General features: G+C 41.0%; 1 protein-coding gene across 5 annotated transcripts in view; it reads left to right on the top strand.

The window, feature by feature from the left end:
* The window catches only part of utrn (utrophin), a 188,528-nt gene that overhangs the window by 11,886 nt on the left and 158,540 nt on the right, over positions 1-18,102 (top strand). For 3 of the 5 annotated variants that reach the window (XM_039782732.1, XM_039782729.1, XM_039782733.1), the window contains exons 1-6: positions 234-423; positions 11,478-11,539; positions 12,907-12,999; positions 14,385-14,462; positions 16,272-16,364; positions 16,899-17,071. In XM_039782732.1, the coding sequence (XP_039638666.1) occupies positions 342-423; positions 11,478-11,539; positions 12,907-12,999; positions 14,385-14,462; positions 16,272-16,364; positions 16,899-17,071 (581 nt within the window). In that variant the 5' untranslated portion in view covers positions 234-341. Of the gene's footprint in view, positions 1-232; positions 424-11,477; positions 11,540-12,906; positions 13,000-14,384; positions 14,463-16,271; positions 16,365-16,898; positions 17,072-18,102 lie in introns of those variants that run through there. The other 2 variants (XM_039782734.1, XM_039782730.1) reach the window with 2 other exon arrangements.

Genomic DNA, 18,102 nt, shown 5'->3' with positions numbered 1-18,102 from the left:
ACCTCTACGTCACCTGTCACTTACCGTTTAATTGACACGCTGAAGCAGTCCCTGCTCTTGTCACTCACTTTTCTCACCCTCCTACCTAGTGTTTGTGTGTGTGTGTGTGTGAGCATGTGTGTGATGTCACATCTGACAACCCAGCCCAGCACCCCAAATAAACACTTGCATCGAATAATTCTCTCACACCTCTACTTCCTCTTTCTCTTTAGTCTTTGTCTGTCTCTCTATCACACTCCCACCACCACTTTCTTGCCTTCCTGTTCCGGTCTCTGGACTACTTTTTTCTTTATTTCTCGCTCTGTTTCACTTTTTTTTTGTAAAAATACTTGCTTTCCGTCATGAATTTGAGTAAGTGGATGTCATGGAGAAAGCGTAACATTTTTAGGAGGAAGGGAAAGCCTGAAAATAGTCTGGATCTAGGTAAGTGAACAAGCACATCTTCAGTCCATCTGTGGAGGAGTTTAACAAATAATTCAAAGAAGCATTACAGGAAACAAAGCGGTTTATCCACTTAAACTTACAAAGTGATCAGCTACTTTATCTTTTTACTTGTTGAAAGGTCTGTTAAACCAAACTGAGTATCCCAATGATGCTGTGAAAATTGCTTGTGAAAAACTACCATTGCTTATGAAAAATTGTCAGTGAAAATTGCAGCATTTATTGTCACTGTTTTTCACACTGTTTCACATCTTTTAGTGACTTCAGTGACTTTTGTTTTGTCCATGTTGATTTATGCAAAAAACTATTATGTTGTCTGTGCGTTCAGCTCTCAATCTACATATATTTGTAGTTTTTAATGTTGTGCTGGCCTGTATCTTTAGAGTGTGGCTCACAGCCTTTGCTGTATCCAGCTTGTCAACCACTGGCATCAGGTTATGTCAGACAGATTTCTCTCTTTCATCTAAAAGAAAGGAGGCTCGTACTGAACTAGAAGAACATTTTTAAAGGTGTGTGAAAGTGAATAAAATATGAATGTTTTGGGTCATAAGACTATGGTCCTTTTTCACATTTCCTCACACTGCATCACATTTGTATTGAAATAAATTGACCTCTTTTTTTGTTAAAATGCATGCCTTTTTACATCAACTGTTCACTTGAGCTCACCACTTCTCGTTAAACCTTTTTTCCATTGTTGAGTTCATCTCTTTTACTTTATGTCAGACTTAGAAAATCCCTGCAGTTATTTTATAACCCAATTGCTTACATCCAGGCTCCTGTGTTTTGGGTGGCTTGCGGCAGCTATGTTGTAGCAAGGTGAAAAGTCTATAATATATATGGAGGATTAGATGTGATGGCGGTGGGCGTGTGTTGTTTCCCAAACTTTAAGTTGGGAGACATGATCTGCAAATGCAGATCAGAAAGTTAAAGCCTTTGCCCCACCACATCGCCTCCACAACAGCCCTGTGTTGTGTCTGTATTTGTGCGGTGATCTCTGGGTGATATCTTCTTTGTCTCTTTTTACCATCTTGTCACGGTACATGCACTCTTCCCTACTGCATGCAGGGATGGTGTCGAACAGTGTTTTCTCTGTTTACCTGTGTTCATCCCCTATCCCATAATGACTCCACACACTAGGCTTGCCCTGTCCTGTTCTGCTCTGCCCCCAATCTGTTTTCCTTTCATTGGAAGTGTCCCTTTTTCCCTCCCCTCTCTCTTTGCTGTATCATTCTTCTGATCTTTTACTCCCTCGCTGGTCAAGGAGCGACAGAGGCAGAAGAGAGAGGAGAGGGAAGCAGGAATGTCAAACTCTGTTTTCCGCCTATGCTCTTGGAATATCTCTTCCTACCCCCTTTTTTTGTGCTTTTGCTGTTTCTTCGGTTCAGCATTGTGGCGGTTTACGGTAAAAGATGGCAGGGTATGGGCTCAAACTCAGAGGTAAGAACTTTTGACAGGTGTTTGCTAAATCTCTGAATTGACTTACTGCTCACCGTTCGTCAGCCTGCTCTGACTTCACTAAATTCCAGTACCCCTCATCATACCATTCTTGTTTACCTCTAATTACATCAATGCATACACACACACACACACACACACACACACACACACACACACACACACACACACACACACACACACACACACACACACACACACACACACACACACACACACACACACACACACACACACACCACAGAGGTGTTTTTCAGGCTACTAAATGGGGATATGGGCTAATCTTTCTGGACGTTTGAAGTGTTTTCCTTACAAATTCCCAGATCTTGGCAAGGGAAGAGTGTCAACAAGGCTGCACCGGCTGGGACAAGCTTAGACAAGTGGCCACTGGAGGGAGGAGGGAGGAATGCATGGGGAAATGATAGGAATTATATGCATTCCTCTCAACCTACATAGTCAAAATAAAACATATCACTGCCATTAAACTGTTAATAGGATTGAGTTTAATGTGCACTTGTTATGAGGAAAGGAGGACATTTTTCAGAGGGCTTTTAAGTTCAGTGATGGACAATGGTTGACTTGAAAGCCTAACAGTGTGATTGATTGTTGTGGGACTGTGTATGTGTGTGTCCTGTGTAAGGATTAGTGCCCCACAACAGGCTGTGGGTGGTGCTGTACCGAAAGACAAGACGGCGAACAGCTGAGCCTCCTTTCAGACTCCCATCAAGGTGAAGTTCACCCTGGGAAACTTTTTCATGAGTGCAGCTTCTGCTTGAGAGTCGTTTCATAGCCAAGACATAAGCCTTCCTTAATTTTTCATCACCAGTGACCCAAGTAAAGCATGCACAAAAAAAGATTATTTTTGTTACAGTGACTTTAAGCTTACATTGTAAGCTTTTGGCACCATCTGTTTTTTCATAATTTGAATTGAGCTCATTTGTCTTAGGCCGATTGGATCCCGTACTATGTGCGGTGATATATCGCCCGCCGAAATACAACAAACATTTTATAAAAGAGTTCTCTGATTTCTTGGCCAGTATTATGACAGAGTTTTAATTGTTGGTGATTTTAATGTACATGTTTGCTGTCCCTCTAAACCACTAACTAAAGATTTTTTAGATATGATTGAAACTTTTTTCAACATGTCTGTGGACCAACACAGGAACAGGGGCACACGTTAGATCTTGTGTTATCCTATGGTTTGCCCATTTTAAATATTCAGACACAGGATGCTGTATTTTCCGATCACATGCCGGTTTTATTTGATTTTACTTTGTCTTGTCTTAAATCTGAAAAAATTGCCCCTGCACGCCTAGGCCGTGTGTTTAAGCCGACCACTGCTGCTCAGTTTTCAAAACTCATTTCAGTCCGATACTGGTCTCGTAGCTGACACAGATAAATTAACTTCTTCCTTTCTTTCCACATGTGCTAGCGTTCTTGATATTGTTTCTCCTCTAAAAGTTTTGCGATTGAAACCTAAATCTGAGCCATGGTTTAATGACACTACCCGTGCAGCTAGGAGAGCGTGCAGGAGAGCAGAGCGTCGGTGGAAGAAAGACAAGCTTCATGTATTTTATGAAATTTTAAAGGAAAGCTGGAGAATGTATCAAAAAATAGTGAAAGCTGAAAAAACTAGATATCTAAAAGAACAAATTGTCCAAAATTTAAACAAACCACGTGCCCTTTTTAAAACTATTGATTCAATTTTAAATTCACCCCAATCCTCTTGTTTAGAAGCCTCTTATGAAGTCTATGAGAATTTTTTAGATTGCTTCCATTAGAGCTCATATTTCCCCACCTATATCCGACCCCTTTGAAATGCTGAGCTGCTTAACAGTGTTTGATCAGTTTGAGCCCATGTTGCTTTCTTGCCTCAATAAATTAATTTTACAGCTTAAACCTACAGTATGTCCTACGGACATTATCCCCCCTTGCCTTTTTAAAGAGGTCTGGACCACTATAGGGCCAATTGTCCAAAAAATTATTAACAGCAGTCTGACATCAGGAGTTGTCCCAGCTTATTGCAAGGAGGCAACTGTTGTACCTCTAATTAAAAAGCAAAATCTGGACGCTACCATTTTAGCTAACTATCGACCGATATCAAAGCTTGCTTTTATTTCTAAAATCTTAGAAAAAACTGTTTTTGCACAATTACAATACTATTTAGATACAAATGGTATTTTAGAAATTTTTCAGTCTGGTTTTACAGCTTTACATAGTACTGAGACTGCACTTTTAAGAGTTTTTAATGATCTTTTATTAACTACAGACCGTGGGGACGCAGTTATTCTTGTGCTTTTAGACCTTACTGCTGCTTTCGACACAATTGATCATGCCATTCTTATCTCTCGCCTAGAGCACTGTGTAGGCATCCATGATACTGCCCTGCAGTGGTTCAGATCGTATTTATCTGACCGATTCTTTTCTGTAAAACTTGGTGACTCTACATCATCTATCGTCCCCCTTCTATGTGGAGTCCCTCAAGGCTCAGTTCTTGGACCACTACTGTTCTCCTTGTACCTTCTCCCTCTTGGAAATATTTTTAAAAAACATGGTATTTCCTACCATCTTTATGCGGATGACTTGCAAATCTACGTACCACTGAGAAGAGATGCAAACGGTTCCCTGACTAATTTACTTGAATGTCTCAAGGATATTAAAACCTGGATGTCTTTTAATTTTTTGAATTTAAACGAAAAAAAAACTGAGGTCATTGTGTTTGGACCCAGTCGGGTTTGTGACTCCACTCCCGTAAACCTTGGTTCCCTGCAGCAATATGTAAAGCCAGTTGTTACCAATCTAGGCATTAAAATTGACAGTGATTTTAAGCTTGACAACATAAACATGGTGGTTAAATCCAGTTTTTATCAACTGAGGCTTTTAGCTAAAATTAAACAAATGATCCATGCTTTTATTTCGACCTGTTTGGACTACTGCAATGCACTTTACATTGGCGTGAACCAAACATCCCTTTCACACCTACAGTTAGTCCAAAATGCAGCTGCTCGTCTGCTAACAGGAACACGGAAACACGAACACATTACTCCAATTTTGGCCTCACTCCATTGGCTCCCTGTACATTTTAGAATACATTTCAAGATTTTATTGTTTGTTTTTAAGTCACTAAATAGGTTGGCACCTCAGTATATTTCTGAGCTCCTGCACATTTATACCCCGTCAAGGTCATTGAGGTCTGGGGATCAGCTGCGGCTGAACGTGCCCAGGACCAGACTGAAGACCAGAGGCGACCGCTCTTTTTCAGCAGTTGCTCCCAAACTGTAGAATGATTTACCACCTTTATTGAAACAATGATCGGAGAAATCTAGAAGTTTCTAATCCATCTAGCTTTTAAGTATAACTTGGCTAAAGGTAATTGCTGCTCACTGGTGCGGCTAAACTTTGTAAATATCTCTATTTGTCTTAGCTCGAGCTCTCATGTTTACTGTGTGATGCTGCTGTGGAAACCCTGATGGTTTGTTTGATTTTTCACCTCAGTGCCTCCCACCGTTTTCCCCCTTCTCCCTGCTGTGTGGTCACAGGCTCTCTCCACCTGTGAGGAGGGGGGGGGTGGAGCTGTATATTTTAGGTGTCTGCTCTGTATTCCCAGCTGGCTGCTTTGAGGAACGTGTGTATTTCTGTGAATCTTTTCCTTCCCTGTTCTATCATATTTAGAGGTTTGGTTTGCGGTTCATTTTTCTCAACTTCTCAGTCAAGTCTCGCTTGTGTATTGTCAGTCAACACTGGGTCAAGGAAATGGGAGCAGCCAGACAATTTAATAGATCACGATCATATCTGAGAAAAATACACTTGTATCCAAATGCTTTTTCTTGGTTTTGCAGAATTATTTGCCTTGGCTGCTGTTTCATCCATTCATAATTTTGATCGACGCACTTGCGTTAACAGAAAGCTCTGCAAACAAGCTGTTTTTTTCTTTCTTTTTATTTTGTTTATTTATTTTTGTTCAAAACTTGAAACACATCACTGTAGTCTGTTGTGGTGCGAGCGTGCATACAGTATGTATACATAACAATACATTGAGAGCATGTGTGTGCTCAGTGAACTGTGAGAGGACACCAGTGGGATTACTCTTTCTGATGTAATCACTACTTCCTGTTTGGCTGTTGAGGAAGAGAAACATTTGTTTCACAGCACATTCACTGTACATGACTGTGCTTACACTAATGTGTGAGTGGGTGCTGCTCAGTTATGTGAAATATGATGACTAATTATTTGACAGGGGTGACATTTGTACTGCAAACAAATGTGCCCGTGACTTTCTTGCTTCATTTTGCCAGTGCAGTTTGTTTACTTCCACTCGCCTAAAAGACTGGTTTCTTGTAAAAGCTATACTAGACTTCAGTAATGGTTCTAATTCCTCAGTAATAATGAACTAGAACTAGAAGGCAGAATATTTATCTTGACAGGAATCCACCATTTGATATGTCCAATGCCTCTATTGATACCTTTTTTTGGTTTAAATACATACCAGGCCAAGATGTTATGTCGACAGGCTTCAATTAGCAGCAGCAGTGGATTTAAATTATAATTTACATATGAATTCTAGACAATGTCCGAGGAATCAGGTCCGGATTTTTACTTTCACACATGTAGCACACAACAGGAGATTGTCTGTCTGTGTCAGATGTGTTCTCACTTACTGGAAATGCTCCGTTTGGTTTAGATGAGGGGTGGTGCCTGTAGAGCTTCAGGTCAGGTCTCGGTGAACAGCACAAGCACACATACCACTTTCCAGTCACACAGACATTTTTCTAGGGCCATTTGACAATTTGTTCACAACTAACTTTAAGTGTGTATGTGATTTCATCATATAAATGTCAGCATGTAAGTGGTAGATGTAAACAGTCATAAGCAAAGTGCCATACATATGATTTGTTGGTGATATACTGTACAGACGGGTCACACACACACACACACACACACACACACACACACACACACACCTTGCACACACATCCCTGTCGCTGCTTTGATCTGTCCAGCAGTAAGACATTCCCGTGCTGTGGTGAGTAGGAGCAGCAGACAGATTGAGCTGGGGCAGCATGTATGAATCGAGTGTATTGTCCTGTCAAGGTGGTAAGGTGGAGAGCCCAGGAGACCTGAACCCACAGGGGACCCTCTCTTCAGGGGCCTCAGAGGCCCTCCACAGGGGTGCCGATAAGGCTGTAAGGACAGTAGGGCCTCCACATGGGGCTTTTATAAAAGGAAAATTGATATTGTTTTGAAAGCATGCCTGTACTATACCTGTCCAGCTCATCATGCCCCTCGTGAGTTGTTTTCTCTCCCTCTGGCTGCCTCTCTTTATCTTTGTGACCCTCTTTCCTATTCTTGTTTTTGTTGTTTTGTCTTGTGGTCTACCTGTCTTTCGTTCTTCCTCACTCCACCAACCATTCCATCTGTAAGTTTACTGTTATTGATTGTCTTCAGTCTCCTGTATCCTTTTCGCCATCATCTTCTTCATTCAGCATCACCTTCAGCCATCACCTCTTTGTCTTCTTCACCTTTTGAGAAAGAATTCTTTAGGTTTTATTGTTGCTGTCGGATATTTATGTGGAAGAATAGGTCAACATTACTCTCAGGAGGGCCTTTTACAGTGTTATGGTTCAAAGCACTTAAAAGACAATGGCAAATAGAAGTAGTGTATTCCAGCCTAGCCTCTCGTGCTTTTTGTCCCCATCTCAAACTCACCCTTCCAGTTGTCTCTTTCCACAGAAATAACCCTCCATATTTCCAGCATACGTCTCAGCCCTAGTCATCTTCTCCTCTGATCTTCATGACATTTTTCAGCATTTAGATCGCACAGAAATTATGTTTCCCCATTTCCTACTGTGAATGGCACACATAAATGGTGTTTGGTGTTTTAACACCCACACGTCATCTTCCAGGCAGCCCTTCATGGAAGGCACCAGGATTAGGCAATGGTTAGGGTTATGGCCGGGACACGTATAGCCGACAGCCGACCGTTGACAGAAAACTCCGTCGATATGATCAGTCACGTCCCCGAGGTCCAAAAAACTGCCAGAGAACAGACCAAAAAGACGAGAGGAGACGAGACGTAATACATCTCTATAACAGCAGGCGGCGCTAATCTGTAATGTTGCCCAAGAAATGAAAACCGGCAGCTGATTGGACGAACACGTCACATGGGTTTGTTTTCTCCGGAAATTGAAAGCCAGACTGTCATGGCGGCCGTTCAGAATACGATCTCATATTTTACTAAAATAGTTCACTGAAACGTGTTTCTGAAAACATTTTAAGTGAGAAATAGGCCGTGCAGTTGCTGAATCTGTCTTCATTTCAGCTCAACAAAGGTCCGTTTAAAAGATTTTCATCAGATTTTGAGTCACCTCATTCCGCTCGTCATTTCCGGGTGAGTCCCGACTTCCCTGCCACTGACCGAACATGTCAGGTCGGCCAAAATGAACGCTGACAGCCCCCCAGACGGACGACGGCATGGGACACACCGAACAGATTTGAGTCACTGACCTCGCCAGACTGTCCCACGGCCGATAATCGGCCTGATGTGTCCCGGCCCTTAGGTGCCTTGAAGTTGATGGTTGCAGCGCTGCCTTGAAGTCGATGTTGGGGGCTTAAAACACCATCGATATTATTCAGTCCTCACCCACATTGTCATGTTTTTATACATATTTATGCATACTGTGACACTGGATAATAAAAATACTTGACAGCATCTTTGCTGCGTTCAACATGTGTGACAACTAAAAAGTTTTAAAATGTAGTCAATAAATGAATGTCTACCCAAAGAATGGAATTTAGGGATAAAATGCAAAAGGTAGAAACTCTGTCTTGTCTTCTTCCCAATTATGTCAAGTATTTTTGTTTTGTAATCACAAATTTCTCTTAAAGGGCTTTTCAATCTGGATAGCATACAACACCCTTTATACTTAGACCCTTTATAGTTCCACAAAAACAATCTTCCACCACCATTAATCTCATCCTCTCACCTCTCTTATCCCCACCTCTGGCCTCCTTTTGCAGTACATTCTTGTTTTTATGCCCCTTCTCACCCAGCCAGGGGCTGTGCACACACACACAACATACACTCCACACACCCCAAACAAAGAAGCTGACGACTGCTGGGGCTCGTGATCATAACCTTTGACCTTTTGTTCAGTTCATGGTGCTTTACACAGCGGCTAGTTGAATGACAGTGGCAGTTAAACGCTCATGCACACATTTGTTTTTACCACTTCTCTACCCCTAGATTACAGTCTTGGACCTCCGTCATGGTGCTTAGAAGCAGATTTTTTTTTTACCCACCCCCCGAGGTGTACAATTCTGAGACAGACTGACAACATAATGAACTGGTTATTTAGGAGGTGACAGTACAGAAAGGGCACATGGGAAAAAAAGAAACTAAACATAACCTTAACCTTAGCCTCGTTTTGCCAGACCATCCACACACTGCAAAGCAGAGGAGGGTTTGGCTAGTCCGCACAGCATTGCAGGATGGGAGAAAAACGTGCTCTGGTTCATTGGCATTTCTTTAAACCAATCACAATCGTCTTGGGCGGTGCTAAGTTCCGTACAGAGCTGCTGCAAAATAGTCGTGCGAGAGAAAACTACCATTACATGGTACCTGCTCGACTCACCTGGACTCTAGTCGCCTTTTTTGGTTTTCCATTATGAAAAAAAGTACCTGGTACTAGCGCTAACGGGTACTTTTTTTTTAGTATCCCCTCCATCGAGGTTCCAAGCTAGCTGAGGCAATACCAAAAGGTGACGTGAAAACCTGCAGACTACTGATTGGTCGGAGAGAATCGTCACTAATCACTGCGTCATCATTGCTAGTGACAGACGGTGGTGTCCTGAACAAACACGCCATTTTTAAATAGTTTAGCCAGCTGTGTTTTTTTTGCTGCCTCCAGCTTCTTTTGAAAATAATTTGTCTTCTTGCTGTGGCAACAACAACACCCCTTCGACGTTCTATGTGTGTGTCGCGTTAGGTCACAGCAGTTTCCTGCGGCGGCGCTATGACGGCCAGCCGTGCTCGCCTCACGCACGAGGCGGTATTAAATCTGCAATGGAAAAAGGAGGACGGGGCAACGCGGCCGAGCCGAGTAGAGCTGCTACTAGCAGTGGGTAAGCGCCAATAGTCTAGCTAGCTGTCTCAATTTACTATGCAGAGATCTGAGGAGCACTTAACCATAGTCCTCATAAATCCAACGGAGTTTAAAATTCCAATAAAAAAGAAAGCGGAAGGAAGCGGAAATCGGCGAAAATACACGCATCCTGCAGAATTTCCTGCGGCACCGGAGCAATCCCAGGAGGGGAACGTCAAGGATATAGACTACTAGTGTATCGGAGGTGCTGGTTCTTTGACACAATGACAGATGGCACCCGTTCCCTCAGGCGTACAATTCTGTACAATTCTGTTGTTAATTCTGTATTTGGTTGTGGAAGTTCATACTGCTGCTGAACTTCGTTTATGAATGTTATTATGTGTCTGCAATGATTTGATGTACTGGTCTGGAATTGAATGAATCATCAATCTACATCCTGTGGTTGTTGATTACGTGACTGTGTAAGATGAATTGTTTTCATGGCCTGGTCAGTGCATTATTAGGCCTAAGTGATGACTTGCTTATTTTGTCTGTAAAGTAAAAAAAAGAAAAAATCAAAGGGATTTAATTGACTATATTATGGGATACAATAATGAAGTCCTCACATCTTAGAAGCTCTAATCACATGTTTTGAATCATCACTTTACACAGGCTGCTATTCAAAATGTGTTAAAAAATGTTTTAAAAATGTTTTCTACTCAGTTTGTGCTACCAAATATGATCCCCAGGTATGTTTATAAAACATTCATCTTCATTCATCATCATTATGTAATTTTGTCCAATTCTAAATTTGTCACAAGCAAAAATAAATTGGAATGGATTTTCCTCCATATTCTTTTAAATGTGGGACTAACAAAGTAAAACAAATATTTTTTTAAGTCCTGTCCAAGGCTTTGTATGAGCTACTATGATCCATTACAGTAGCCAGCCATCGCCCAGGCACATCAAAGCAGCTGACCCTCTGCCTGACACACAATGAGGCCTTATTAGAGAGCCATGTTGGAGAGAATGAAGAAGGAGCAGGGAGGGAGTCAAGCGGGAAGAGAATGTGAAATATTTGTACAATTGGATTCAGAGACCAGGGGAACATTATAAATGGGCAAGAGAGGTGCACAGGTGCAGATGGGCTTCTTTTTACGTGGCGTGTTGGCTTTACTGACACAGCATACCTTTTGACAATTTGGACACATTATCCAAATACTTGCTTGCATTTTGTTGCTGTGCCTTTCTGATGTTCCAGCCACATTGATCACGATGCATTTAAGCCGTGACGCCTCCAGCTACAATTACCATTTACCAGCATGTCGATGTGAGTGAGTTTGACCAGTGGGCTCCTGAAATAAACAAGTGGAAATGGACTTTACGTTTTTCCAATGTTCTTTGCTGTACTCATAAGACCGTACATACTGCCAGTTGTCGATTTCATTTTTAATACACCTGTTCACCTTTCTAACAACCCCTTTTCTTTCTGTCCCACAGATGAGCATGATGCAGTACAGAAGAAAACATTCACCAAATGGTTAAATGCACAGTTCTCCAAGGTAATGTGAAAGATTGTTGACCAGTTCAAATGAATGCCAAACTGCACTACTTTAAACACACTAGAAAATGCAAATGTAATCTCTTTTAATTTGTCTACCTTTTTACCTTCTATCTTTTGGATGTTGTGTGTCCTTACTGGTGTGTGTTTGTCAGTGTGCATGGGTCTGTGTTGTTGAACCTGAACTGGGTTGGTTGGCGGGTGGGTAGGGGACTTGAGGGGAAGTGACATACTGTTTTAACTATGCTTTGTTCACCTGGGCCTATGTTGTATGTCAATTATTGTTAAAATTTAAATAAAAAAAGTTGAAAGAAAAACAAAACATTCAAATGTGTTTGGAAAACCCAAGAAGCTGAGTTAGTGATTTTAAAACGAAAGGGCTTCATCTGCCTCATATTGAAATAAAACACTTTAAAGAGTGACTGAAGTGGTGGGACTAAATGAAATGTTAAGTCTATTTGTGATATAAATCTGTACCTGGAGACTTTGATTTCTGTATCTTGTCCCTCACTGAAGAGGGTGACAGTCTGCCAGCAGCCAGCTTTGCTGCTAGCAGGGGAGTGGACTGAAATGTTGAAATATTTACCTATCATTGTGTAAATCTTGTTGCACTCATACTACTTACTAACTTATACTATCTCATCTTAATTTGATAAAACAAAGCACAACCCCAAATGTTTAGAACAAAGAACTAAACATATTATTTTGTTATAATGCAAGTCCATTACTCTACCCAGCAACAGTTTCTCTCAGAGAGTGCTAATGGCTTTACGTGTGTGGGCCTGTTTACCAGTTATCTAATTTTTCTCATAAGCAAACCATTCACAAAATTGTCTTAAAAATGTTTAGTTGCTTTTGCAAACGGGTCTTGTTTAAATATTTGAACTCCTCATACCAGCTAACATAATCTCTGAAGCTCTTTAAATGCTCTTAGTTTCACTTTGTGTTCTCTTTTCTGCTTTTGATGGTTTCAAAGTGTTGCATGTCTATGGCTATGATGGTGGTTGTTATATCCTGCCTAACTTCTCTTTGTCTTATAAATATTTGACACTTTCTGATTCCTACCAAACCTAACTTTTTTAAAATAGCTGCATCATGTTTCATGGTCATAATAATTTTTATTAAAATGCATTTAAATGTTATAAATCCTTCTCAAGGGATTCAAGTCAACTTTGACATGTACATTTTTTTCTAAGTGACAATTTGACAGCCCCTGTAAAAACATTATAAACTATGTAAATGACATAGTTGATCCATGGTTAATATCTTAACTCTGAAATACAAATATCTGAGTTATTGTTTCTGAGCCACACTCTGCAGTTCTACCAGTAAACATAATCTACCAGTTGTGCTCTTCTCTCCAATCAGACGGGGAAGACGCCCATCAAGGATATGTTCTCTGACCTGAAGGATGGGAGGAAGCTGCTGGACCTGCTGGAGGGTCTTACTGGCACTGTACTGGTGAGTTTGTACATGTGGTTTGTATTGTATGTGTGTGTGTCAACCTTTTCAGAGCTTTGTGTCACACGGAAATCAACAAATTATTAAGAAATGAGTCGTCTGACCCTAAATTTCCTGAGATTTGTTTAGCTTCACTACTATTGGTTTACCTTATCAATACTTTGTTGACACACGCTTACCAAAGTTTGACTTAATTTGAAACTTGAGCTGTGGCATGAAAAAAAAAAAAACACGTTTTCTGTGTGAATACATTTTAGCAAGCTGGACAACAAGGGTGTCATTTTTACAACACTGATTTCAAGCAAGGGTGGTAGCAACACTTAAATTGTCTGAGTTGTTTGGCCATGCATGAAATGAAATGACCGGAGTGCAGTGGTTTTGTAGCTGTAACGTGATGGCTGCATCCACTTAAAGCAGTACAAGCACCGGCAGTACCTCACGTAAACTCAAACGTTAAGTCTAATGTAAACATTAGAGCCACACAAGGGACCTCTGCAGCTGTATTTCGGATGCTTGAATAGAAACAGCTAAAGTAAGACTTGACTTGACTACATCTCCTATTTTATTACTAGGAGATATGTAGAGATTGTAGCATTTTCTGCATGTAGCTTATTTTCAGATTCGGCAGTGAAATTAAAACTTTATGCACCGTTTCTCCAACAAAAAGATGGTAAAGACACAGATAAACATTTGATTGATAAGCAGAATTGATAAATTATTTTCAGTGTCCATCACTATGTATGTATGTCTCCAGCTTATGAGCACACATTTTTGTTTTTTTCAGTGTTCCTTCTTTATCAGTGTCACCTCACTGTCACCCCTTCAGCAGCATATCTGCTTTCTAGCACCTGCAGCCATACTAAGTGCCAACTGTCTCTATGCCATACATGCACACACACACACACACACACACACACACACACACACACACACACACACACACACACACACACACACACACACACACACACACACACACACACACTCACACTCTCTAATACTGATACTAATACTAATTCTATAATGGGGTGCTAATGAGTGGTTGAGGTATGTGAAGATTTAAAAAAGATTTGTAGTTGGCAGCTATTCTTTCTGCCATTCTTTCCATAAGTTGGCATGTGGACACTGCTGATAGGGTAATGAGTCTGATGAAGAGCAACACTCAGCTGAGTGATGACATACCTTTTCTTGGTGTAGCAATGCCTCACATTTTTCATTAGTGTGAATGAGTTTAAATAAAATATGTCATAGCCTTAATTTCTAAAGAACTACTCTATGTATATCTGATGATTTTGTGAACTGCCAAAGATTCCTGCAGCCTTATGATTGGCTAGTAAACCATAAAGTGTCGTCACCTGATTTGTGTTGTGTTTCCTGTTCCTCAGACCAAAGAGAGAGGCTCCACCAGAGTGCACGCTCTCAACAACGTCAACAAAGTACTTCAAGTTCTGCATCAAAATAATGTGAGTATCTGGAGTTTTCTGCTGTTTTTTGTAGCTAGTGTCACATCAGCTGCTGTTTGGCGGATTTGCTTTTGGCCAAATCACGTACATCAGTGCCATTAAGGTCAAACAGTCTGCAGGGTTTCAGTTTAGCTGCATATGACAGCATAGTTCAGTCAGAAAAGCAGGAACTATAATGAACTGTAAACTTAGCTGCTGTTGGGTTTTGTTGAAGTAAAAACGCACAAAGTCTTTGGCTATGGTACATTTGACCTTGTGTAACACTATCAGAGATTTGTACATTTCTGGCCTATCTATTTGGATGTATAATTTTTTCTACATTGAGTTCTGTATTTTTCATGGCCTGTCTGCCTCCTTCGCTCCCTCATTCCTTCTCCTGTCTGTGTGCAATAGTTGGTCTTAATGCCTTGACCTTAGCAGTGGGAGATAGTGGGAAGTGCATGCTTATGGGAAGTAGCAGAGGCTGTAGTTTGCATGCAACCCCTGTTGGTTTCTTTCCTGCAAGATCCAGAGACTGTCAGCTGGCAGGGAAGTCCAGAATTCCACGAGCCTTTAAAGCGTGATTATGGTTCTGCGTTAAATCTACTCTGTGGCTACGTACGTAGGTACGTGGAGACACGGACCCTACGCCGTAGCCTGACGTGCACCTCTCGAAAAATGTAACTACACGTCGCTCGGCTGTGGCTTGGTAGCGTTGTATTCCCCCGACTCATTTCCTGGTTCTCCTTCTCCATAAACAACATGAAATCAAGGAGAGGGTTAACTATTCCTGCTACAGATTTCAGCGCGTGGTCAGAAAGCACAGGGCAGATACTTTGTTTCTCCCACTATGCTTCTAGAGTCCGTACTGGCTCTGAAGCTAATCCACATCACTCCCTCACTTTCTCTACCACACACTCCCCATGCACACACATGCCGGCCCTGCTATTCTCTTAAAGAAGGACCATAAATCAAGCTTAAAGCCACTGTCTGGAGTAAAAGAAATAAGCCCTTTAAGAAGTTTTTGAAAGTACATGGATATCAAAATAATACGTGAGGTTTGTAGTTTAAAGTATATTAACAACTTTGTCATTGAAATGTGCCTCACTTTGATGTCATGTTCTAGCTGTGCAAATTTAACATGAGTCTAATAAAGCTGCATCTAAAGAGCTACTAGAGTGATAGTGTTATTGCAGTATCATTTATTCCCTGGGACTAGAGAAAGGTCAGCTCTGCCGTAGTGTCTGGTCAAAAAAGTGACCTCTCTGTCTAGAGAGGTCACTTTTTTGACCAGACACTTGACCTCATGTTCCACTCTGTGCCTTGATCCTTTCCAAAATATTTTTATGTAATCAGTCCGCACTTGGCCTCACCTCATATTGTGTCATAAGTGTCTGGCAAGGCTGCAGACACACTTTATAGGTAGCATTGGAAGGGTGTAATTAGGGTAGTATAATCCACTGTGTGGTGAAAATGTATGCTTCAGAAGTTTTCAGCTGTAACAGTGTGGACACTCATTAAGATTTGAAGCCATAGCATGTGCTCCACTACATGAAGACTGCTAATGTCAGATGTTAATGTGTGTTACTATAAGGGGTTGTAAGTGCTGTAGTAAGCTTCATTTTGAAAAGATGTTATGATTGCAGCAAACAAAAAAGATTTTTTTCCTGAGAAGATTTTATATTTTGTGCAACTGGGTTGGCTTTCCAACTAATCTGCTCAAAACAGGAATAATTTCTACTTAACAATTAATACACAACTTTGTAGCTTTGCTTGTATTATTAATTATTTTCAATGAGACTTTTTCATCGTCATCCTTATTTCTTGCAGGTTGATCTAGTAAATATAGGAGGGACAGATATTGTGGATGGGAACCACAAGCTGACTTTGGGCCTCATCTGGAGTATTATCCTTCACTGGCAGGTGAGCACACATATAGAGACACATGTGCTGTTCCTTTCTTTCCACCTACATACTGCACATACACACAAAGACTCATTAATGTTTGCTCTGACTGTGAACTCACAATCCCCAGATGGATTAAAAATACTGATGATGGAAAATCGGTATTGATGTGCACACAGATGCGAGCATGCATGTAATTTGCATGCATGTCATTTTAAGGCAAATGGTAAATCTAGAGGTTTAATTTAAAGGGTTTGGGCACTGTCAGTTCTTTCAATATTAGTTTTTCATTCTTAATTATAACTTATTTACAATTAATGTCACTCCTGACATTATCATCCTCATTTCATTTCTTACATATTTAAAAAAAATCTGTGCCAAATCACAGTGGGCATGATGCTCTAATCTGCCATGGCCCCCTGGTAATAAGAGAATCATTAGAACAATTATCACTTTCCAAAAAAAAAAAAAAAATCATCTCAAAATTAAAAAAAAAGTTATTACTTATGTTTATTCGCCCATATTAATGTGCGTTTTTCCATGTTCGTTTAGGTGAAAGACATCATGAAGGATATCATGTCCAACCTGCAGCAGACCAACAGTGAGAAGATCTTACTGAGTTGGGTACGCCAGTGCAGCCGCTCATACCCAGAAGTCAATGTGCTGAACTTCACCACCAGCTGGGCTGACGGCCTGGCTCTCAACAGCATCCTACACCACTTCAGGTGAGGAGAGATCGTAGATTCTGGGGTTTGCTGGAGCACAAAATGTGGTCATGGTAACAAACATTTCACTGTAGTGATCTGATAAAACTGTTAAGATGATTCTCTCTCTCTTTTTTTTTTATGATCAATTTTTGATCATTTTTATATTTTTGAACAAATCAAAAAAAAAAAACCCTCTCCCACCCCCCACCCTCTGCAGTCTCGGGGAAAACAAAGCAAACCAATCATACACAAAAAATTTACCTTGCCTCTACATTCATGTTTTTGTGTTTTAGATACATTTAGTCTGAATTGTGTTGACTTCTTGCTTACCAATTTTGTAAGACAGCATTTTCCATACTGTTTTATGTGCCATTTGTTGCTGTGGGATGATTTTTCCGCTCTAAATTCACATTACATATTTGACATATGCCCTTTGGCTCTGAATGTAAATCACCCCGAGCCCAGACCAAGACCTTCAAATGCCTTCAAGAAACAAAGGCCTCAAAACTTGTGTGTGTGAGGGAGAGATTGTGAGAATACCCACGCTGTGTAAGTGGCGGGAGGTCAGGTTGACAGGTCAGCGCCTGCTGGGTGTGTGTGCACTGCCTGACTTGATCTGTTTACGTCTGCCATGCCACTGTTTGCACACGCTTGGTGTGTGCGTGTCCGCTGTTGTGTGTGAAAGAAAGAGAGCGAGAGAAGCGTCAGGGGTATTTTTCCCGCTTTCTGTAACCCCTTGTCCTTACTAGTTATATGCACGCAAACACACACTCACACACAGGCCTATGAGCTGTGACAAGGGCAAGTGTTGGTTTAGACCTGGCCCAGGGTTTAAGGTGGATCACTGAGCACACACATTCCACACCCAACTGGCCTCAACACAAGTCCCCCCTGCACCACTAAGGGAAGAGCCTTTTCTGTACAGAGGACAGATGTATGTTTAAAACATTTGTCCCTTTTTTTTTCAGCAAAAGGGATATGCTCAGGAAAAGGTCATTTGTCGAAAAAATGTATCTAGAAACCTAAGTTACTATCAAATTGATGATTTG

Source organism: Perca fluviatilis, chromosome 18 (assembly GCF_010015445.1).
Source record: "Perca fluviatilis chromosome 18, GENO_Pfluv_1.0, whole genome shotgun sequence".
In the NCBI taxonomy this organism is placed as follows: domain Eukaryota; kingdom Metazoa; phylum Chordata; class Actinopteri; order Perciformes; family Percidae; genus Perca; species Perca fluviatilis.
Note: the sequence above shows the minus strand (reverse complement) of the source record. Positions and strands in the feature narration are given on the sequence as shown.